Source organism: Salvelinus alpinus, chromosome 27 (assembly GCF_045679555.1).
Source record: "Salvelinus alpinus chromosome 27, SLU_Salpinus.1, whole genome shotgun sequence".
Taxonomy (NCBI): domain Eukaryota; kingdom Metazoa; phylum Chordata; class Actinopteri; order Salmoniformes; family Salmonidae; genus Salvelinus; species Salvelinus alpinus.
The window spans coordinates 37,021,802-37,040,227 of NC_092112.1; the positions used below are offsets into that span (position 1 = coordinate 37,021,802).

Here is an 18,426-nt window from a genome sequence, read left to right on the forward strand (position 1 = left end):
TAAGTTTAGTTAGATTTTATGGCCCTTCGAAATACAGTATCATGGATGGTCATAATGATATTAATGCGGAAAGAAGGTCTCTATTGTTCACTGACATATTTACTGTAGGGTGATAAATTATGATTTTGCCGCAAAATAACATTAAAGGGTGTTTGGAGGTTCGACTATCATCTATCCTCATGCTTGAGTGGTCGTCAACCAATATGGGCACAGGTATCTAATGCTGAAGGAAAACATTTATAGCTAAATGGTTATTTAGACTTGGATGAGATGTGCCAATAATGTATATGCCTATAGTAGAAATAACACAAAGGGTTCTATCGACAATGACCCTGATGACGTTGAGAATGTTCTTGGCTGTTGTTGCCCCCAGTGTATGGAGAGTTGCACCTGCTAACAGATCAAATGTATTGGTCATATGCTCCGTAAACAACAGGTGTAGACTCACGGCGAAACGCTTACTTTACGGGCCCTTCCCAACAATGCAGAGAGAAAACCCATTGAAATAATGGAAAAATAATAACACGAGGAATAAATACACAACGAGTAACGATAACTTGGATACTATATACACGGGGTACCAGTACAGAGTCGATGTGCAGGGGTACGAGGGAATTGAGGTAGATACTGTATGTACATATACTGTCTGTAGGTAGGGATAAAGTGACTAGGTAACAGGATAGATAATAAACAGTAGCAGCAGCGTATGTGTTCGTGCTAAAAGGGTCAATGTTGCAGATTGTCTGAGTTGGTGCATCGGTACGGCTTGCTGAGCGGTAGCAGAAAGAACTGTCTATCTATCTATGCTACACCGGTGGCTGGTGGCACCTTAATTGGGGAGGACAGGCTCATAGTAACGTCCTCCCCTCAGCAGCCTCCTGTGCCAATGGCGCAAATCATCATTGAATTGGGGGGGTGCACAGCAGGGGTATATTCATTACTGAAACGGTTTCCTAACGGACGCAAACAGCAAAATGAGAGTTTTTATTAGATAAATGTAGGTAGGAATCCTCCCCGTTGCGTTTGCTTACGTTAAAGAAACGTTTTGCAACAGAATCGGAGGAATGAATACACCCGAGGCCTGCTGCACTACAGTATGCTACAGTAGACGCAAGCTGTGCTGTGATTGGCGTGTCTCCGTCCTGTAGCGGGAGGGGCTTAGGTTAGCCAATATCTCCAGTTGAAGCAATAAGGAAGTGAGTGAGCAGGCTGGGCTAGTGTCGCGGAGGGATACATAGTCCCCATTCTCACCACCACGGCGACACACCTCCATCCCGCTGGAAACTCCATCTAAGGAACGAGCACACTCGTTGTCTAGTTCATAGACAATCAGCCCAGATCCATCGAACATGGTATGTATTATATTTTTTTGTGTTCATTTTTAGATAATTTGTCAATGCATTTAATGCCACGATGTAATGGGAAATGGAAGAGGGTCAAGATATGGGGAAATCCACAATTTTGCTATTCATTCATATAGGTTTACAGCATTTTATCTGGCGGGGATTAAATTAGGGTGATCAAAAAGCTTGCTGTTTTACAACTGTTATATAATTGCATGGGATATGTAATCTTTAGTCTTACGAGGGCGAGTTGATTCTATTTGGAGGAACATTTTCTAGGGCGATATAACCGCCGAGGTGTATATGAACAGGATGTAACACAAAATGGAGCGGGATTCCGCGATAACTGCGCAATTCTTACGGCATAGTAGTTGGCTCGATGGCTATATCGGGGCATGTTGCTGGCTCGAGGCTGCACGGTGCAGATTTAATTAATTCAATCAGATTAATAGCATTGGGATAACTAGCAAGTTGCTAGATGATTACAACATAATTATGTAGCTAAAGTGATTACATTTCAGAGTATATAGTGTGTTGGCTGGAATAGGAAAGCGCACTGGCAAATTATGGGGTAACGCTGCACTCGTGAAGAGTTGACAAGCCCTTTTACCTATGATGCTGCTTCATGTCTCAACGCGTTTTATTAATGGGCAATCTAGTTATATCAACTCCTATATGCTACCGAATAGGATTCATCCCATTTTGAGGAAAATTAACCCATTCCATGGATCGTTATTAGCTGCATTTTTCCATGTTGCATCATCGCGCTCTGTCTGATGGACCAACCATAATGCGAATTGCAGCAATCTGTGATCCGCAACGGAAATCGCCCGTCTCCCTCAAATGAGGGAATCAGAAAAATTGAAACATTTTATATAATTCCGCCCTCTGGCGTTCTACAGTTCAGTAGTTACAAAGTTTCGCCTTCAAGCGCCGTTTATCTCGCTGTAACGCCGCCTGATTAGGTTGTCTTTTGCGTTCTTAATGGTATGCAAATGAGATGATTGTCGTTTCATCGAGTCGCAGAAGCTCTCTGTCACAGAAAAACCTACTCGGTAGCCTAGGCGAGAACATCAACAGCTGTTAAGTCTTGGGTCTGCTGTTTTTTTTTTTATTCCTTCAAATGCAGAATAAAGTATTTGATTGATGTTTAATGTCATTCTTATTACATCATTTAGCAGCAACAAAGTTATATTTTATGGGAATTATAGTTAGGCTAAATCAGAAATGTGTTTCAAACTTCACTGTATAACTGTCAACGATCAAACAGCTCACACACAATTTCCAACTGTCGAAATTGAGTTCATTCAATTACATAGAAAGGGTAGTCAGCTACACAACTGAATGCATTCAAACCCGAAATGCGTCTTCTACATTTAACCCAACCCCTCTGACTCATATAAAAGCATCTCTCAGATGTCACGGCAAGAGAAGCCATCCAGTGGAAGTGTTGAAGGGAAAGGTCTCTCCCAATCAATATATTAATGATCTATTGATTACCAGCCCTATGGATCATTCATAGCACCAGGGGAGTCAATAGCAATGTTTCTCTGTGTGATCACATATCTATCCCATATGGTATTGAACTGCTGCATGCGGTAGCTTTCATGTTGCACACCAGTGTAGTAATTGGAGTATACGTTGCGCATCGCCCTTTTGAGAAGTTGAATCCGTGAGTAAACCCCTGTGCAGGCCTACCATACACTCCAACATAATACAACTGTTGAAGTGGAAACCGTGTATCTCTATTCAGATGGAAGTATCAAGTAAGTAGCCCTGTCCCTATCCTGTTCCAGCCTTGTTTGCTGGTGCATGTTTAGTAACTTAGAGGACATCTGATCCAGAGCATTGAATCATTTATTTGCTTGGCAGGTGGTCCTGGCCTGGATGAGTCGACCTGTAAACTGCTATCGGGGTTGTGTTCATTAGGCACCAAACAGACTGAAAAACTAGGAGGAACTACCTGGAGTCGTCCAATAAGAAATGCACATTTTTGTTTTCCGTTGCAAAATGTTTTTTTTGTTTTTTTTACTGTGGGTCCTAATGAACTCAACCCACCAATCAGGTCCATATGGTGCCCTAGGCTGGTGTTGATGGTGACGCGCCCCCCCCCCCTCCCCCCCCCCCCTCCCTCTCATCTTTTGTCCAGACTGAAAGAGAAGAGGCGTTCAACACATATGAGCTCAAAAGCTTCCCAGTACAAATGTGTGTCTGTGTGCTCATACATATAGTATGTCCCTGGGGACTAAGAGTTTCCTTTGTTATGAGTCATATTCATACACTTTAGGGGAAGCAAGTCCATATAAGGGGCCTTACTGATGCCACCTACTCTCTGTTGTAGGCTACAGTGTAAAACTGTGGACTAGAGATGCTCGGATAATACCTGCCTGCCTTTTGTAAAGGATGTTTAAGAAGAGTGATGGACTGCATAGCAGAGACCAGCCAAACTAGTTTATTCCGTAAGCTACTGCTGTAGCCTAAAGACAGACACCGGAACAATAGGCTGCCTGGTGATGTTTGAGAAGAGAAAGAATGTCGTTTGTCTAGTGAACTAACGAGTCCTGTCTCTTGTCCCATGCTGTGGTTGGTCAGTGGGAGTGGTTGTCCCACTCATTCCAGAGAACCTGTAACAGGCAGGAACCCCTCCACCAACACCCTTCTCTCTCAAGCTGGCCTGAATGCTAGCCCAACAACACCCTCACTTCCATAGGAAATGGTGACTCAGAGGGAGTTTCCTGGGCACAGACGTGTGGGTGTGTGTGTGTGTGTGTAGCGGGTGGAGTGGTTCTGTGTTGTGTTAATTCAGCAGTACTTTGCTGCCTACCAGCAGGTTGCTACATCCACCAAGCCCCCGTTGCCTTCCAGCTAGACTGGCCAAAAGAGAGAGGGAGTGAGAGGGTGCCCCAGGGGGGGAAAGGCCTGTATTAGGAGCGTGGGCCTGGTTCCAGGCAGCCCCAGTGATGCCAAGGGAAAGGAAGGGCCGGAGAAGGCCTGGTCGCGCAGCAGCACTGTGAGGCCCAGTCATGCAAAGGGAACGGAAGTGTTGGAGAAGGCCTGGTCGCGCAGCAGCACGGTGAGACCCAGCTGTCTGGGAAACAGCCACAGGAGCTCTGCCACTGAACACACCTGACGCCCCGCCCTTCAGAGGGAAGAAGAGAGGGATGACAGAGAGAGAGGAATAGGAGCGAGAAAGATAACCGGAGTGAGGGATGAGAGAAACATGAGTTGTAGGGCGGGAAGAGAGGCCGTGGCCGATGTCCATTCGTTCATTAACCCCACCCGTCAGTGTAAAATCATTTATCTCGGACATTTCACAAATCTCGCAGATGGAGGGAACAGGGAGGCCAGAAGAAGGAGGAGAGGGAAGAAAAGGTTATTGTCTGATGCTTATTGAATCACGTCAGCTAATTTAATTTATCCTGGTGAAGTTAACCATCGCACTGGACGTATCAACCAAGGCCACCGATGTAGCACCGGAGCCATGTAGAGACTATTTTGCTATCAGCCTATTTTGTTATCAATCATGTAATTTGAGGTCTAGGCCTTCCCCCGGCCGTCTCCATTACTTTGCGTCTGCTCTATCCGAACCAACAGACCGTATCGCTAGGAAAGAACCTCACCCATCATACACACTGTGGTATAAGGAGTGGCCTTTGTACATGTCCATTTCATATGGTTGACTGAGACAGAATCAACACTATAGTGGTCTATGTTTGGTGTTGTAGTTACACAGACGTCTATAAAGCCTACACATATCTACTGCACTGTAGGATATCTGGTCTGCTTTGGGACAGAACTGACCTGGTTGCTATGTGACTAATTCACAGGAAACCTGGTGATGGAAACTAATGGCATAGAGGGAAATGCCAATTAGAGTGTGTTCCTGTTTTCCCCCTGCCAGCAGCAGGCACTCAGCATTACGTCAGTGGTTTGTTGCCGTAATCATACGCATGTTTTGCCAATGGGAGGGTACCGCGGGATTTACCATTTACACACACACACACACACACACACACACACACACACACACACACAGTGTTGTAAGACCTACGGTGCTGTTGCTGTGTGTGAATGTTTGTTTGAAACCTGAGGCCCTGTGTGTGTGTCAAGACTTCATCCATCTGTGGGCCCATTGTAGAGGAGTGCTGCCAAGTCATTACACACACACACACACACACACTCATTAAAGCGCCTCTGACTCACCGGCGTCATTAAATAGGGCTAACAGAGAACAGGGAACATGCTGGGAGGGAGTCAGGGAGACCAGATCAACTGAACACACCCCTACAGCCGTTTTAGCATTTTCAGCTAACAGCAGGCCTTGGCCAGGAGGCACAGAACAGGTTCTTCTACCTGGGTAGTGTTCAGTCGGAAGAAACACGTTTAGAAACAGACGTGGTACATGACCTTGGGCCAATAAGAGAGAGTACTCTTTTTCTGTTTCAAAAACATGTTTGTGGTCACTGAAAATGACCCAAGGTAGTCTCTGGAACAAGGTGGGGGGAGTCTCTTCCCTGAACAACGTCCTCACTGTGGGGTGTTGGGAAATCATGGAGGCAGGCGACAGCCTGGAGAGCATGACTAAGTCGTTTGGTATTTGGTATTTAGCGACTGAGTGAATGACTGTTTGTTTGTTTTTCTCCCTCAATTTTTTACCTTCAGGCCGATCAACTAACAGAGGAACAGATTGCAGGTAGGAATGACTGAGTAATCCCGCTCTCTAGCATGTTTAACACGTTTGACTAATTAGTGAACAGTACACACACATTACATATATTTTATTTAAGCTTAATTTAACTAGGCAAGTCAGTTAAGAAAAAAATATTTTTTCAACGACGGCCTACCCCGGCCAAACGCGGACGACATATAACATACTGTAAGGAAGAAAATACAGGAGTTTATTTTCTCACTGTCCATTGACTTCAGCCTTGTTCTTGTCTGAAATAAGTGGAATGAAATATCATCTTCTCATTTGATGTGTGTGTGATTTGGGCCAGCGATAACTAGCTAGTACACTGTTATTCTCCTCAGTTAGATCTCTAAACCCCTGGGTGGCTAATTAGCCAATGCTACTGGGTCCCAGGCTAATTCGGTCTTGTCTTCAGCAGTACACTTCAAACATCTTACTCTGGAGGGATTTCTTATGGCCCTTCAATATTAAAATCCCTCAGATCTGCCTGTATATTGATTTGATCAAGTTATCGAACACCATCACGTCTACACTAAACTTCCTAAAACACAGACCTTTGGCTGTAGGTCTCTCTTGAACTACGTCTTACAAACTAGTAATTAACTGTCTATATAAACCCTTCACAACCTCCCTTAAGTCTATCTTAATGTAAAGTGTTACCCATCCCACAACCAAAGCTTGAGCCCCAGCCCAAGAGGCCCTGACTGAGTCTGTGACCCACCCACCAGTAGGAAACACTGACTTAACCATCGAGACTTTACGTAACCCCACCTTTCATTCTCCTCCCTCCCCCCTCGCAGAGTTCAAGGAGGCGTTCTCCTTATTCGACAAGGATGGCGACGGCACCATCACGACCAAAGAGCTGGGCACCGTGATGAGGTCGCTGGGACAGAACCCCACAGAGGCGGAGCTGCAGGACATGATCAATGAGGTCGATGCTGATGGTGAGTAAAACACCTGAAGCTGGGTTAGGCACACCCGATTGGTGTGTATATATTAATGGGGATGTGAAGTTCAGACGGGGGAAACTTGGGCAAACACGTGCGTCATCAAAAGGCGATGAAACCTGTAGTCATTGTGAGTTCCACACCATAAACTGACCGAAGCAGAATGCACTTGCATGATCTCAAAGTATTGGTTTAGCACGGTCTGTCCCCTTTAGAGTTTAGCCTATACAATTGTTTGGGAATGTGCCTTCAGCAGTTCAGTCACTCACTGCCTGTCAAACAGTCCCTCGTGTCTTATGACTTCACTGTTACCTGCCTGAAGCCCAGGCAGGTTACTGTCACAGTGTCAGCTTTCGCACTAAGAGCACTATGGTGAGTGACAAGTCTTCAAGACCCCTGTCAACTTGTCAACACAACTGTCTCCTGATTAAATAGATATGGCTGAATCAACTGCGACTCTTGAGGTTTAATCCCAAATTACACTCTGTTCCCTTTCCAGTGCACTACATTTGTCCAGGGCCAAAAGGGGGTGCCATTTGGGACACACATTGAGTCAGTGAGAATGTTAACGATGTTGGGAATTAAACCTGTCAGTCGTCTAGGCGACCAGGCAAGGCCACCTATACCAAGATGATGCCCTGTCAGCGTAAAGGGTTTTGGTAAATGGGGCCTTATCAATTGCAGACATATTGCTAGATCTCACCACTGTTTGGCTCGGCTCGCTGTATCTATCCAAAGTCCCCGCCTCTCTCTCTGTTCTCTCTATCCTGTCTAGTTATCTGTACAGCGTTTTCTCTCTGGTTTAGGCAATCTGGGTCAGACAGCGATGAAGCTAGTAATGGAAAAGAAAACTAATTACATAACCTCTGATCTGCGTTTCGCTCTGTACATTCAGTATCTCTTCTCTCCCCTCGCCGCTTTGTACATTCAGTACCCTCATAGTGATGTCAACAGCAGGGCCACAGATTATTTACTAAACAAGCAGAGTGGATGCCCTAGGGAGAGAATGAGGTCAGCTTTACCCCAGAGAGGTGTGCTGTTGGTCTCTGAGAGAGGAGGAGGTCTCTTGTTTGGGCTCTGAAGTGGTGTTTTGTGTTGCCCTATCATTGGTTCTCCGGGTTTGATCCCTCCCCACCAATCTCTGTTGCCCCCGTATGAAAAATATTTGGACTTCATTGGTATCAATGGAACATTTTGCATGTTGTCTTAGGGGCTGGTCCGCATTGCCTAGGAAAAGCTATGGGGAAATAGTACTAGCCTAAGGAATGAATGTCCTCATAGACCGTAGAATGAGTCTTCCTCCTATAGTTTGCGTCAGCAGTGGCTCTTATATACAGCATAATCGTACCATCTCCCACTCGTTCCCTCTCTCCTCCACATCTCCCTCTCTCCATCTCTCCCACCCACTCCATCGTTCCTTCTTGTACTTCAAGCCCGGCAGAGTCGGGCCCTGGAGTCACAGCCAGCTCTCGCTGCAGAAAGATCTCACCGGGTGTTTCTCAGTATGCATACTACAGGACTCCACACTCTCATGCTCCGAGGGCATTCTCCGAGGACGTTCTCTTGAGTTCATTCTTGTGAAGACAAGAGTGTGGAGAACACTTAAAATATTACATTTCAGAAGCACTCACACTCCCCCTGCTGCCTCACGCTGCACCTCCTCATTCACTGAACCTTCTTCCAGCCAGGACAATGGCAAGAATTGAGACAAAACAAGGTACACGCAAAGCAAACAATTGACTTAATTATTATCAGCCAGCTATGTGAATCGTAATAATCTAGCTAACCAGCTGGTTTAACAGGAAAAAACGACCTAAAACTAATGTTATGCAATGTAGAGGTTAATTCTTCGTGGGTAGCTAGCTACCAATTCTTCATGGCTAGCTAGCTAGGCCTACTGACTTACTATGGACTTACCCATTCATGGAACCTTCTTACAGCCAGAACAGTGGCAAAAGAGACAAAACAAGATGTACACAGAGCAAATATTTTACTTCATACAGTGCCTTCAGAAAGTATTCACACCTCTTGACTTTTTCCAAATGTTGTGTTACACACAATACCCATAATGTCAAAGTGGAATTATGTTTTTGACATTTTTACGAATTAATTAAAAATGAAAAGCTGAAATGTATCGAGTCAATAAGTATTCAACCCCTTTGTCATGGCAAGCCTAAATAAGTTCAGGAGTTAATATGTGCTTAACAAGTCACATAATAAGTTGCATGGACTCACTCTGTGTGCAATAACCGTGTTCAACATGATTTTTGAATGACTACCTCATCTCTGTACCCCACCCATACAATTATCTCTAAAGCCCCTCAGTCGAGCTGTGAATTTCAAACAGATTCAACCACAAAGACCAGGGAGGTATTCCAATGCCTCGGAAAGAAGGGCTTCTATTGATAGATGGGTGAAGTTACTACGTACACTTTGGATGGTGTATCAATATTCCCAGTCACTACACGGATACAAGCAGCTTTCCATGAGACCAATGGTAACTTTTTAAAACAGTTACAGAGTTTAATGGCTGAGAACTGAGGATGGATCATAACATTACTCGACAATACTAACCTATTTGACAGAGTGAAAAGAAGGAAGCCTGTAGAGAATGCAAATATTCCAAAACATGCATCCTGTTTGCAACAAGGCACTAAAGTAATACTGCAAAAAATGTGGCAAAGCAATTCACTTTTAGTCATGAATACAAATGTTCCTGATTGGCTGAGTTACAGTTTTGACTTAAATCTGCTTGAAAATCTATGACAAGACCTGAAAATGGTTGTCTAGCAATGATCAACAACCAATTTGACAGAGTTTGAAGAATAAAAAATGAAAAAAAAGAATAATAAACAAATCCAGGTGTGGAAAGCCCTTAGACTTACCAAGAAAGACTCACAGCTTTAATCGCCGACAAAGTTGCTTCTGCAAAGTATTGTCTCAGGGGTGTGAATACTTATGTAAATGAGACATTTCTGTATTTCATTTTTAATACATTTGCACCAAAAAAATCGATTTAATCCATTTTGAATTGAGGCTGTAACACAACATGTGGAATAAGTCAAGGGGTATGAAACATTTCTGAGGGCACTATAACGATCAGCTGCATGTGACTAGTAATAATCTAGCTAAACAGATAGTTTAACAGGCTAAAACTAATGTTATGCAACGTAGACGTCAATTCTTTGTAGGTAGCTAGCTAACAATTATTCGTGGCTAACTAACAGTAGTAGCTAGCCAGTTAGCCCGATTGCAGTGGGTATTGGTAGGCAGGTAAACATGCCAAAATGAACATATCATGTATTTATTAATGCATCGAATAATATTGTAGTCAGGCAACATATGAGATGTGAACGGGCAACATTTCATTCTGAAGTCAGAATGTATTTTCCCTCGCTTTAGCTCAAACAACGGCGCCATTGATTTCAAGAAATGTAGCAAAAAAATGTTTACGCGGATGCGTCATATTTCTGTGCATACTTTCCGCTGGAGTTTGCGTCGATGCATGCTTAAAAATATGTACAAAAAGAGTACGTATTCGAGATATGTGCTCCGTTTCGCATACTTTGATTTGGACTCCTACTCCGACCCTTCCGTGCTCCAATGTGCTTGCTCAGAGCACGGTAGTATGCATTTTGAGAAACAGCCATAGTTTCCCTTTGAAAGTCAAATGTGTTATGGATGAACGTGTATTTCAGTGGTTACAGGGTTAATTCCGCATGCTTACAGGGTTAAAACAGAAACAACTCAAAGGGTTAAGTTTAGGTATTCATTCCCGAGTGCTTAAGGTTAGGTCTTTGTTTCAGGGAAGGCTTAAAACAAAATCAGGAAGAACATCAACTATTCTCAAGGCTTGCTAGAGGGGGGCCAATGGTTAATGAGCTACAGTACCTTACATTTACACTGCGGTGGTTCAGTAGCTTAAGCAGCACGCTCCGGCTCCGAGCATCACGTGATCGAGCCCAGTGCTGGGCGATCGTTTTTGTCTTTTTTTTGTGGGCACTGAGGAAAGCATATCGACGTTCTCAGGATCTTGTCAAACGTCCGAAACTGCGGTGATCAGGCTGCTTTATTACTCCAGGCCTCTTCTTCCTCTTGATTGTTCTTCCAGTGGTATGTTTTCAGGCCCTGCCTGGCTGCAAAGGGGCTCACACACACACTCTCACACACACACACACACACACACACACACAAAGGATGTCTGCTCTCTGATTGGGGCTCCCCAGTGGCATGTGTTCCTTTTGATGGCTGCTGTGCTTGTGCTGCTGGCCCGGCCAACAGTGTTTGTGTGTTTGTATGCGTCTCTCTGTATCTCGTCTGTCTTTCTGTGTGTGTCTTTCTGTCTATGTGCGTCTATGTCTCTGTGTGTGTCTCCATGTTTGTTTGTGTCTCTGTGTGTTAGGTCCTGAGATCACTAGCCCGCGGCCATTAGATCACCATCTGCCTTATCGCATTATGCTCTCTACTCTGCTGTTGTTACAGCCCTGCTTACAGGGAGATCTGCTCTTCCCTGGTTAATCCCAGTACCACCAGCCCCACCCATCCTCCGCTCCACACACACACACACACACACTACTCCATGCGAGGTTAATCCAGCGGGTACTCTGACCTCTCCTCTGACCTTCCCCCTCTCTCCGCCACCCCTGCACATCCCAGTCCGCCCACCCACCCAGCTCCCTCTCTTGCTGAAAGGCATTCACACACATACTGTACACACACACACACACAGCATATGTTTTACTATCCTTGTGGGGACTTAAAATTGATTTCCATTAAAATCCTATTTTCCCTAACCCCAATTCTACCCCCCACACACACACACACAATCCTCGTACAGTAGTATATCCCAGAGCCTATCCCCTCCCCGTAGAGTACCATTATAATCCCTGGGTAATCCCAACCTAACAGGCTACATGTTATGGATCTGATCCCACCATTGACACCAACGTACTGCATGTCCATCCATAGAATAGGCTGGTTAGAGCCTATGTCGGGGAAAGGCTAGGGATCTCACCGCTGCCACCAACATCCGACCATCCTCCACCCATTTCACTGTAAACTCACACATCCTGACTTGGTTGGAGGCTGTGTGGGAGAGATTCCACGGCTGCCACCAACGTCCATCTATTCATCCACCACAGATGAACCCACACGACAGGAGGCCGGTGGCACCTGAATTAGGGAGGACGGGCTCATAGTAATGGCTGGAATAAATGGAACCGTATCAAACACATTAAACGCTTCCATGCGTTTGATGGCGTTCCATTTACTCCGTTCCAGCCATTATTATGAGCCGTCCTCCCCTCAGCAGCCCCCTGTGACCGACATCCTGTGAGGCCTGGTTAGAGAGAAGGATTAGAGATGGTTAGAGGCTATGTCAAGGTGGAGGAGGCGACAGGCTCCCTGGGGACTGACTCCCCAGGCAGAGCGAGGTGATTTTTCTGGGGCCTGGCCCAGACTCCTGTCCAGCATACAGTAGGAGATGACTGAGGATGGATTTTCCCTCTTCCTCTGGTCTCTGTAGCTGGACATCTACAACCTCCTCCCAGGGCTACCCTGAGGTAGAGAGGAAAGACACCCAGTCTAGTACTAGGACACTGTGCAATGTGCACTGCTTTTTATAGCAGGAAGTGAATTGAGTTGTATGCAAGGCCATAACAGGTGATTTCACAAAGGCTTTTCAGCGTCTTTCATCATCATAGGATGATGAAGAATTGCTAGTCAACAAACAAGTCTTTTTGTAATTTACACACAGTTCAATTTTTTTACTGTATGTTTACTATTATCAGCATCTTATCATTGCAATGAACTAAACGGGGTGTTACAATGAACTAAACGGGGTGTTACAATGAACTAAAGGGGTGTTACAATGAACTAAACGGGGTGTTACAATGAACTAAACGGGGTGTTACAATGAACTAAACGGGGTGTTACAATGAACTAAACGGGGTGTTACAATGAACTAAACGGGGTGTTACAATGAACTAAACGGGGTGTTACAATGAACTACACGGGGTGTTACAATGAACTACACGGGGTGTTACAATGAACTAAACGGGGTGTTACAATGAACTAAACGGGGTGTTACAATGAACTAAACGGGGTGTTACAATGAACTAAACCTAAACGGGGTGTTACAATGAACTAAACCTAAACGGGGTGTTACAATGAACTAAACGGGGTGTTACAATGAACTAAACGGGGTGTTACAATGAACTAAACGGGGTGTTACAATGAACTAAACGGGGTGTTACAATGAACTAAACGGGGTGTTACAATGAACTAAAGGGGTGTTACAATGAACTAAACGGGGTGTTACAATGAACTACACGGGGTGTTACAATGAACTACACGGGGTGTTACAATGAACTACACGGGGTGTTACAATGAACTACACGGGGTGTTACAATGAACTACACGGGGTGTTACAATGAACTACACGGGGTGTTACAATGAACTACACGGGGTGTTACAATGAACTACACGGGGTGTTACAATGAACTAAACGGGGTGTTACAATGAACTAAACGAGGTGTTACAATGAACTAAACGGGGTGTTTCCTATCTCCAATCAGGCAATGGCACCATTGACTTCCCGGAGTTCCTGACCATGATGGCCAGAAAAATGAAGGACACAGACAGTGAGGAGGAGATCCGTGAAGCCTTCAGGGTATTCGACAAGGTAAAGGACTGCATTTTTACTATCTAACACATCCTCCGAGAGTAATCCTCAAATGACAATTTTGCTTTGTAATGAACTAGTAAACAGTCGTCGTTCATAAGAGATGTCCACCTTTGATAAACAGTTAACTTCCAGTTATGGTGATGCTGCACTGTTAGAAAGAAAGGCGCTGTCTAGAACCTAAAAGGGGTTTTCGGCTGTCCCCATAGGAGAACCCTTTGAAGAACCCCTTTTGGTTCCAGGTAGAACCCTTTCCCTAGAGGGTTCTACTTGGAACCAAAAAGGATTCTACTTGGAACCAAAAAGGTTTCTACCTGGAACCAAAAAGGGTTCTCCTATGGGGACAGCCAAATAACCCTTTTCTTCTAAGAGTGTATATATCATTAACCATCCAATGGGGATTTGATTCTCTGTTCATTACCTAATGGGGATTCACCTCTCCACTCATCATTGCCCAATTGGGATTTGCGTCTCTTTTTTTATCCTGATTGCTCCCCAATGGGAATGCCTTTCCGTCTATTCTCACCCAATGGGATTCCTTCTCTCCTGTGTCTCCAGGACGGAAACGGCTACATCAGCGCAGCAGAGCTCCGTCACGTCATGACAAACCTGGGGGAGAAGTTAACAGACGAGGAGGTAGACGAGATGATCAGAGAAGCAGACATTGACGGAGACGGACAGGTCAACTATGAAGGTAAGAGGACAGTACACCTAGCCCTGTATGCTTAACCAGCTACATGTGGCAGTGGATATTATTTATTTAATATAATGTAGACGAACTGTGAAGGTAAGGGGGGGACAGTAGTTGTTCCAGGCTAGCGCTGGGTAGTGTTCATTGGGTCACGAAACGGAAAACGTTTCAAAACATTTTGCATGGAAAACCGAAATGAGTTTCTTATTATAAGTCTAGGAAGTCCCTCTCTGTTTCAGTACGTTTTCTTCCATTTGGTACCTAATGAACATGACCCTGTACAGCAGGCATATCCAGCTACAGTGCCTTTAGGAAGTATTCATACCACTTGATTTATTCCATATTTTGTTGCGTTACAGCCTGAATTCAGCCTGAAGTTTTGGGGGGCAAATGTATTGATAAGGAAATATAGAAATATATCTAATTTACATAAGTATTTACACCCCTTTGCTGTGACACTCCAAATTGAGCTCAGGTGCATCCAATTTCCTTTGATCATCCTTGAGACGGTACTACAGCTTGATTGGAGTCCACTTGTGGCTCATTCAATTGTTTGGGCATGATTTACAAAGAAACACACCTGTCTATATAAGGCCCCACTGTTGACAGTGCATGTCAGAGTAGAAACTATACCATGAAGTCCAAAGAACTGTGTAGATCTCCAAGATCAAATTGTGATGATGCATATATCTGAGGAAGGGTATAAAAACATTTTGTGTTGAAAGTTTCCAAGAGCACAGTGGTCTTCAACATTGGAAAATTGAAAAAATATGGAACTTCCCAGACTGCATAGAGCTGGCCGTCCAACCAAACTGAGCAACCGGTCAAGAAGGATCTTAGTCAGGGAGGTGACCAAGAGCCCAATGACCACTGACAAAACTACAGAGTTCCTTGCCTGAGATTGGAGAACCTGCCAGAAGGACAACAGTCTCTACAGCACTTCACCAATCTGGGCTTTATCGGAGAGTGGCCAGACGGACGCTACTTCTGAGAAAAAGGCACATGATAGCATGCCAGCATGCCTGGAGTTTGCAAGAAGGCACGTGAAAGACAGATCATAAGGCACAATATTCTGTGATCTGATGAGACAAAAATTGAACTCTGGCTTGAATGCAAAGCCCTATGTCTGGAGAAAACCAGGCACAGCTCATCACCCATCTAACACCATCCCTACCGTGAAGCATGGTGGTGGCAGCGTCATGCTATGAGGATGCTTTTCAGCGGTCGGGACTGGGAGACTGGTAAGGATAGAGGGAACAATGAATGGAGCCAAATACAGGCAAATCCTTGATGAGAACCTGCTTCAGATTGCAAATGACCTTAGACTGGGGTAAAGATTTACATTCCAACAGGACAATGACCCCAAGCATACAGCCAAAGCAACGCTAGAATGGCTTCAGAACAAGACTGTGAAAGTCCTTGAGTGGCCCAGTCAAAGCCCAGACTTGAATCCAATTGAAAATCTGTGGAATGACTTGAAGATTGCTGTTCAACTAACTTAACAGAGCTTGAGAAAATCTGCAAGGAAGAATGGGAGAAAATCCAGATCTGCAAAGCTGTAATCGCCGCCAAATTTGCGTCTACAAAGTATTGAATACTTATGTAATTGAGATATTTATGTTTCATTTTCAAACATGTTTTCACTTTGTCATTATGGGGTATTGTGTGTAGATGGGTAAATATATATATATATAATGACATTTATACATTTTTTTATTCATGCTGTTACAGAACAAAATGTGGAATAAGTCAAGGGTTATGAATATTTTCTGAAGGCACTGTACATGCATCAGTCAGTCCTATCCCTGTAATGAGCATGTAACAGACATGTAAGAGGTATAGCCAGCTACATGTAGTGGTTACTACTGGTTATGCAGCCTTTCCAGCACTGTACAGCAGGCTGAACCAGCTACATATACCATGTGTAGTGCCAGCCCTGGAGCAGCCCTGTAGCAGGCGTAACCAGCCTTTTGCTCTCTTTCTTGGCGTTCCTCTCTTTTTTTCTGTTATTCTTTTCTGTCATTCTTTCCTTCCTTCTGTCTCTTCTTCTTTCTCTCTCCCTCTCTGTCTTCTCTCTCTCTCTCTCTCAGAGCTGGGCGACATGGACAAAAATCTATTTTGTGATAAATTGCCTAAATTGATGCGATAACGATAAATAGAATGATAAGTTTCTAACATTAATGTGCACCACAGATTTTTTTTTTTAAATGATCCTTTAAACTTCTACTACTAGTTTGATGGTTGTATCTGTCAATTGTCCCATTTTAACAATCACCCACATTAGAAAATGCATTTAATTTCAGACTTCACGATATCAGCAAAATGCCTGCGATAAGTGACCGGTATGGTCGACGTCAATCATTTTCAGTTTTCTACCCTCTCTTCCCCTCCACCCACTGTCACTCCTATTCCCTAAGTGCATTACACAAGACACTGCGCTTATTTTTTTAGAAGGAGCTATTGACGCAATAAACAGTCCATATGTCTTGGCTGGAAAGGGCCCTACTTCCTCACTCTCTCATTGTGCCATAAAAAGCATATGTAGTCTAAGCATTTGAAAGCCTTCTCTTTATTTTGGTTGGACGTCATTGTTGTTTTCACAGTGCGGTGACTTTTTAATCAAATAAGCTTAATGAGATGAGCATGAAAGCCGTTTGGAAACGGGACACTAATTAGAATGATGTGCATTCTGTTACTCCACTGCTCGATTTAAAAAAAATTATAAACAGTTTAACAATTTAGCAGGTGACTGCCTCGCCTGGCGCTTTGCCAATGGGGCTTAATGAGCTACAGTACCTTACTTATCTTGTCTTTGTGTTCTTCTCTCTGTCTCTCTCTCCTTTCAACAGAGTTTGTACAGATGATGACTGCAAAGTGAAGCTCGGCCAACCCGCCTTGTCCCCTTGTAGAAGACGGAAAAAAAGATCACAAAAGTTTTACTTACCTCTTGGGAAAAAAAATGTTCATTTATTCATACTGTTTCTGTATAGAAAATAATTGAATGTTAAAATAAAATATCCTTCTGTCCATCCACACAGAGAAAACAAAAAGATACAAAAAATATCTGCATGATATGGTTAGTGACACCCCCCCCCCCCCCCCCCCAAAAAGACGAGTTTAGCATCAGTACTTTAAAGACACATATAACAACCCTGTAATAACTACCTTCAAACTGAAGCAAGGCATTTGGATCGTCTGGAACCCCTTCCAAGTTCCATCCATTTGCTGGTGATGTTTGGGCTGGCCATCTCTCTCTCTCTTTCTCTCTCTCTTTCCTGTTCTTCATGCATGCAGCTTGTGACTGGAGCACTCCCTCCAGCCAATCCGAGCGTGCTGATTCCACAGGGGTGTCGTTGGTATGGTGTCGTTGGTTTGGTACAGTTTTTTGTATTTGGAGAGGAACCCTAGTGATATGGTATATGAAAGGATAGAAGGTTTATAATTCAAGCTGAAAGTGGAATGGAATTTACTTGTATGTTAGATAAAGTACATTTTCAAGATGTTTGGCATGTGTTTTTTTTAGTTTATTTTTTTTTACGTTATTTGGACGGCCATCTTAGGTATTTGTGCGTCCCTGCCCTGAAGAGGAGGGAATAAAAAGTCTTACGGTGGAGCTTTGTTTTTTGCTGAGATGGAGTGTATCTCTTTCTGGCATTAAGGGAGATTCACTGGCCTTCACGTTTTTCTTTCTTCTGTTTTCTCGACTCGGACAAGTGTGGCGGAGTTGTTGTGTACGTTGTATATGCATTCTGTAGGTAAGAGTCTTTTCAACTGTTCATCTGAGTTCAGTTTACATTCATTCCAAGTTGTACATGCTAGTCTTTCATTTATTTTTTTCAAATAAAAAAAAAAGACCATGAACTTAATCGCTGTTGTTATTGTGTGTTTATAGGATGCTGCTGAGATGTCATTTTGATGTCACGTGACAGTGATTTCGAATCCATTGTCAAATATCAACTGTGATGATAGTACAAAAAAATAAAGACAAAGTATACATATCTCTGACATAGAAGACTGAATTATAGTCTTAGCTTATTCAATTACTCAAGATTACCATGTTGTACACTGTATAT

The 18,426-nt window shown here is 43.8% G+C and overlaps 1 protein-coding gene across 1 annotated transcript; it reads left to right on the forward strand.

Moving 5' to 3' along the window:
- The first annotated feature begins 1,178 nt into the window (after positions 1–1,178).
- Positions 1,179–18,219, forward strand: LOC139556493 (calmodulin-1). Its single transcript, XM_071370512.1, has 6 exons — positions 1,179–1,352; positions 6,006–6,036; positions 6,834–6,977; positions 13,556–13,662; positions 14,221–14,356; positions 17,203–18,219. The coding sequence occupies exons 1-6, from the start codon at positions 1,350–1,352 to the stop codon at positions 17,229–17,231; spliced, it is 450 nt and encodes a 149-aa protein (XP_071226613.1). The 5' UTR covers positions 1,179–1,349; the 3' UTR covers positions 17,232–18,219.
- The last annotated feature ends 207 nt before the right edge of the window (positions 18,220–18,426 follow it).